The 6,000-nt window shown below is 43.4% G+C and overlaps 1 protein-coding gene across 2 annotated transcripts in view; it reads right to left on the bottom strand.

The window, feature by feature from the left end:
* Positions 1 to 279: 279 nt before the first annotated feature.
* The window catches only part of USP22 (ubiquitin specific peptidase 22), a 47,866-nt gene continuing 42,145 nt past the window's right edge, over positions 280 to 6,000 (bottom strand). For both annotated transcript variants that reach the window (XM_016137592.2, XM_016137594.2), the window contains 3 exons: positions 5,750 to 5,812; positions 4,876 to 5,025; positions 280 to 4,026 (listed from right to left, as the gene is read on the bottom strand). In XM_016137592.2, the coding sequence (XP_015993078.2) occupies positions 3,984 to 4,026; positions 4,876 to 5,025; positions 5,750 to 5,812 (256 nt within the window). In that variant the 3' untranslated portion in view covers positions 280 to 3,983. The remainder of the gene's footprint in view (positions 4,027 to 4,875; positions 5,026 to 5,749; positions 5,813 to 6,000) is intronic.

Here is a 6,000-nt window from a genome sequence, read left to right as displayed (position 1 = left end):
ATTTGAAGAGACTGCTACGCATGGAGAGAGGAGAGCTAAGGCTGGAACCCAGAGAGATTCTCTGGTGCCTCTTGGTATTTCTATGTAAGTAAAGGAACTTGCAACAATAGCATCCAAAAAAAAAAAAAAAAAAGACACTTCAGAAATGATGGTCTGGGTCAACCAGGTTAAGATCAGGTAAAGTTCTGAGGGCGAGGGAAGCGTGCAATGTGGAGTGGAAAGAAGTCATAGAGTTCAGGTAGTCTTGTGACCAATTACAGAATCAAGGACAGCACAAAATATGTATACCTTCTTTTTATTGATATATGGTATTTTCTCATCATTTGAGGAGCTTGCTGCAAATGCATATACTTATACCACATCCCAGGTCTTGTAATTAAACTCTGGCAAGGGCTCCCACATTTAAAGAAGCCCCTCAGGTGACTTTTATGCACATCAAATTCTGAAAGCCCATGGCTGTCCTGAATCCATGACAGGTCACCATCCTTCCCACACAAGGAGGAAAAGAGTTAAAGCAGCAGCGGGTCAATCCAGAAAACGGGGAAATGTAGGCCGTATGGACTTGCCAACACCCACAGCAGTCAGGTTGGCACAAAACAGCTCTGGCCGCTGAACTGGGCAGGGTTTCCATCTTGGTAATGCCTGCCCTGGCAGGTATCCACAGCCTGGGGCCTCTCATGCCTTGCCCCTCTTTGGCTGCTGTTAGAAAGGGGAGATGGCCAATTTTCAGAATAAAATGTAGCTTTATTATGACATAGGAAAGACTACAAGCCATTAAGTGAGAGAGAAGAGTCAAACAGTTCTTCAGAACAATAGGTGAAAGAGAGGTGTAAACATCTTGGTAATTAAATCCACAGCACGATCATTGGAATCTTTTTCTTACAATTTTTGTTTTCAGTTATAGCAAATCCAACAGTGACTTCAATGGTCAAAAAACGGCAATTTTACACAATGAAAGCATACACACACCAAACGAAACCACAAATGCTCAGGTATATATGGTATATGGGGCTGCTGCAGAAGGTAAATCCTGGGAAGGTAAACCTGACAGGAGAGGGGCTGTGTGGGCCAGAAGGCGGCCTGGCCACTCAACCCTTAGGCTGCCCCCTCAGCCCTGGCCCTGACTCCCCTCTCTCAGCACTCTACACTGCTCAGAACTTGCTTCAGACACCTGAAGAGGGAAAGTTCACTGTGAAGCACTTAAGTGACAGCTAACATCTCAGGTTATTTTAAATATACTGGTGGAAGTGAAAAAGGTCACCCAACAATTACTTAGTGGTCAGACACAATAGGTAATGATCTTAACATCAAAATTGGGATGGTTGTTAGGAAATAAGAAAACCATTTTCCTGAATTTTACGGGTGGATTGGGAGCTTTAAACAAATCCCAACCTTATTATGTAGTATTTTGTTCCTAACAAGGTAAATTCAAATGAGCACATCAACCACAGGACCTACTGCTGGCAGTACAGGGGGAGGACAAACACCATAGTAGCAGTACCAGCTCCATCCCAGTTCTTCTAGTTGGAGGGGTACTTCTCAGCAGAAGAGATAGAGAAGTTAGTACTTAGAACACCAATGCCGAAGGGAATAAAGAGAACTAATTTGAATACAAATGTTTAAAATAATGTCTACAAAAGATAAATGTGGCCCCACTGTCTCTCCAAGTCTTCATGTTCTCAGAGAAACTGACCCCCTAAACATGAGCAGATACAGGAAAGTGTTAGGTGAGGGTCAGATTTGGGAAGCGGATTGGGCAGACCACAGGTAATCTGCCAGAAACTCCAAGGCCAATACATCTGCTTCGTCCCCACTTTGCATTTTGTACACTCCAGTAAAGCAAGGAGGTCACAAGGTGACAAACCACAGGAAGAGACTTAAAGGCTAAGAACTCTGCAGGCCCACACTTCAGTTCATTCCCTTTTCTATTAGATTTGTTCCTTATTAAAAGACAATACCTCTTCCCCTAAGAATCTTCATAGCAGATACACACAGACAACTCGGAAACATGGGGCCATTTCTGAAAATCTTCACCCATCCATATTTCTCTGAAAATGCTTGCTATTTTAAAATATGCTTTAAAACCTGTGTTCCTAAATACAGAGGTATAACTGAGAATGAACTAAGCAAGTACTTAAAAAACTACCATTAGGCCGTACATCTAAAACTAATATAATATTGAATGTCGACTATAATTAAAAAATTTTAAAAAAAGATCACTAAGGATTTTTCCATATGATTCTGCAGTATGATTGTTTTGCATATTCTAGCATTTTCCACATTAAGTAATAACTACCTGGTATGACTCCTCCCCACACCCTGCCAACTTAACTAGCTAATGAGCTAGAACTAGTCCACTGCCTGCTTTTGTATGGCCAGTCAGCAAATAGTTTACACATTTTTAAACAGTGGAAAAAAATATGACATGTGAAAATTATATGAAATTCAAATTTCAGTGTCCATAAATAAAGTTTTATTAGAACACAACTAGGCTCATTTGTTTACATATTATCCATGGCAAGAGACCACATGGCCCACAAAGCCTAAAATATTTACCATTCGGCTCTTTATGAAAAAAGTTTGCTGATCCTGAAAAAGATGATTCTACTCTTCTCCAGGAATGCCTATTCCACAGATCGGATGCAGACTGGATTCCCAGGTTGTTTCACAAACTCTATTAAAGCAACTTTTCCTTTCCTATGTCTCTCGGTTGTAATTTCTCAGAAATGGACAATCTAAGTCTGGGTTTGGATACACAGACGCATGCAAGATACCTTACAAAGAACAATATATATTGTTTCAGCTCATTAAGCTCTTCCCATAAGCTCAATCACAAAGTTACCTTTTCCTGCTACAATTTAAACTAAACTGAATGTAAAACAGAGGCACTCAGCAATGTAATGCAGTCTCCACTGGATGCTACTCCAGTTTCAAACGGACACACCAGCCACCAAGCAGTAACAGGGACAGCTAGCATCGGACAGGCAGCCAAGAAAATATGAGGCAGGGAAACAATGAAATCACTGAAAAACGCTTCATCTACTCAAAAGATTAATATGATAGAGGCAGTTATTAGCTGCAGCCTGATTCTCCTCTGCTGCATATTCTAGCTTTAACCAGACATAAATGCTTCTGGAGTGGGGGTGAACAACAAAACAGCACCAAAAACAAGATTAACTCTCAAGAGTAAAAGAAAAACTACCTAAATTTCAGTATAAACTCACGTTACTATCATTACATTTATGAAACTCACCACTGTGGGAAAAGAGAAGATAAGAAAATGCCTATTTCTAGAAACTGAGAGAGAACACCCAGGCTGATGCTTCCACATGCAGTGTGATGCTACATTACCTGCAGAACTGACATGCTTGGAAACCTTAGTTAATGTCTTCAGTTCCACAGGCTCTGGGGGGTGGGGGTGGGAGGTCTTTATATCTGCTGACAAAACAGAAGCTAAGAGTTCTATACTATACATATTTAATACTAAAACTCACAAAGACAAAGATACTTGCAATGTCCCCTGTCCTTGCACAATATTTTTGTCTTCTCTACTGCTTTAATGGACCCATAATTTTAAAATGGACTGGTGCCTTTTTAATTCTGCACTGTCATGCGGCGGAAGTGAAGCACCAGGGCAAGGCTACTCCACGGTGTGAGGGTGCCCCTCACCCACACGCTGAAGAGCAAAGATACACTAGTGATACACATGCTCTGCCCCTTCCCATGCAGAACACATCCTTCATTACATATTGTTTCTGTTGTGCAGTTCCTGGTGTTTCCTCCCACCACAGGGCTTGTCCATTCAAACCCCACAATCCTGGGTAACAACTGCTGCTGCCTCCTCCAGGCCCAGGTTGCACAGGAATCTGATGCTCTCGGGGGCACTTCTGTGAGTGGTAGTATCATGATGTCGGGGAGCTTGGGGATCATTTTATGAGGCCTGCCAACTCTTGGCCTTCATTTTTCTGACCAGATGAGGATAGTTACTCATATTCCAGGAACTGTTTGTGATAGAACAGTAGGTATCTGAGGAGGCAAAGAGAGAAGCATAATTATGTCCTAATTCATGAGCAGTTAAGGCAAAACTAATCCTCCTCAACCTGAACCTTGGCACTGTGACCTCAGCACTCTCCAGCAGTCTGACTTCTTGGATGGTTTTTAGATCTTAGATCCCTAGCATGGTCCTTAGCTAGGTAGTGGCAGTGCACCCATGTAATGCCCAAGCTCCTGGAGCCTGTCCTTCCACCTGTCCACCAAGAAGTCATGAGAACTGTCAGTCCTGCTTCCAACACAGCTTCTGAACCCATCCTCTCCTGTCCAGGACTGCCAGTGCTTCTGTATAAGGGCAATTTTTGGTAAGACTCCTGTAAGACTCAGTCTAACCCCCTCCTCTGCTCTGGCCTCTTCATTGCCACAAGGCTGTCCTCTCCAATACAAACTCTTCTACACAGGCTCTCTCCAGCTCAGAACATACAGTCCAGACGTGCCTTGCAGAGTCATGGCAGCTCATGCCTAGGGCTAGGATCCTACTGACAGTCTCAAGACTAAGGATTTAGCAAAGGCTAAAGGTGGATGATGATGAGCCAGGAAAAAATAAAATGAGAAAGACAGGAGCTGCTAAAGAACTCATGTGTCAGCTCATACCCAACTAAAATAAATGACCACCACCATGTTCTCTGTGTTAAGGCCTTAATCAAGAGTGTCCTGCTCAGATATACTGTCTCCTATCTGGTGATCAATCAAGGCTGGCACTGTCTAGAATAAGCCTTGTTACTTCAGCCACTGAAGGTGAACCTCCTGGAATGGTACCAAAGGCAGATGTGGCTTTGGATTTGGAGGTACACATGGGGAAATGAGCTGCCACCCCTGACGTACCCTTCACTGTCCAGCACATCTTCAATGCTGGCCTTGGTGATGATGGCATCATCGCATTTGAACCACTGGTCCTTGTGCTGCCGGATGAAGCTGGTGTAGTGGCCACTCTCCAGAGTCCCTTGGTGGTTAACGACTGCAAACAAGGAGTATCTGATTTGGGAGGAAAAGAGTGGGGAGAGACTGAGCAGATAACTCAATTTTATCACCATCAGAAACCGACAGTCCAAGCAATTAGAGGCCTGCACGGTGATGGGTAGCTTGCTGACCCCAAATAGTAATATCTCAGGAATCAAAGCTGGTGAACAGACAGCACAGAGGGTGGCCCCTACTCAGCTCTTGAGCTTCTTCACTAGAACCACATTTAGTGGAAGTGATGAGAGCAATCGGTATTGGGAGATACTATAATCTCTCTCTCCTTTCATCCTTTCTGCCACACCAATGGTACGAAGAAAGATGACAAAGGAAAGATCAGAGGCCTAATTACAATGTCAGTGAAGGCAAAGATCAAGAGGTCCAGAATTCAGACACTGAGCTTTCATTCTAGGACTGCAGTGGCCAAATTGACTCTCACTCATGTACAAAAGTCAGGAGAAAGGGGTCAGGCTCCTATGAGTGAAGGGAGTGTTTATGATAAAGGTGTGAAAAGTACTTTTCTAATAGAGGGCTTAACTACTGTCAAAATTGATTAGTGGGCAGCAAGACAGAAAGCAGGCCAGTGGCCAAAAGAAATGAGCTCTGCCACTGCTGCTCATAAATGCAGTCATCTCCCTGGGAAAAGCTGGTGGGGCTCTCCCTGCCAACTCCTACTGGAAGTCCTAGGTTCCCCATTCACACCGGGAGATGCCCAGGGCACACCCAACAAGGCGCTACTTACTTGTTATCATTACTGAGACTATCTGCTGGCTGCTGGTACTGTCCATTCATTCTGCTCTCTTTGCTGTAACAAACACAGCAAAACTTAGCATCATTTAAAATAATTAACCTAAGAGACATATGGCTCAGATGATACCAACCGTATTATTGGGGGCCTACTCTGCCAGATAATGTGCTGGATCCATTTTATGTATGCTTCCCAGTTCTTCCAACAATTCTCCTTTTTAGGCAGAGATTATCCCCATGTAAAGG

The sequence above is a fragment of the Rousettus aegyptiacus genome, unplaced genomic scaffold (assembly GCF_014176215.1).
Source record: "Rousettus aegyptiacus isolate mRouAeg1 unplaced genomic scaffold, mRouAeg1.p scaffold_m13_p_6, whole genome shotgun sequence".
Classification (NCBI taxonomy): domain Eukaryota; kingdom Metazoa; phylum Chordata; class Mammalia; order Chiroptera; family Pteropodidae; genus Rousettus; species Rousettus aegyptiacus.
Note: the sequence above shows the minus strand (reverse complement) of the source record. Positions and strands in the feature narration are given on the sequence as shown.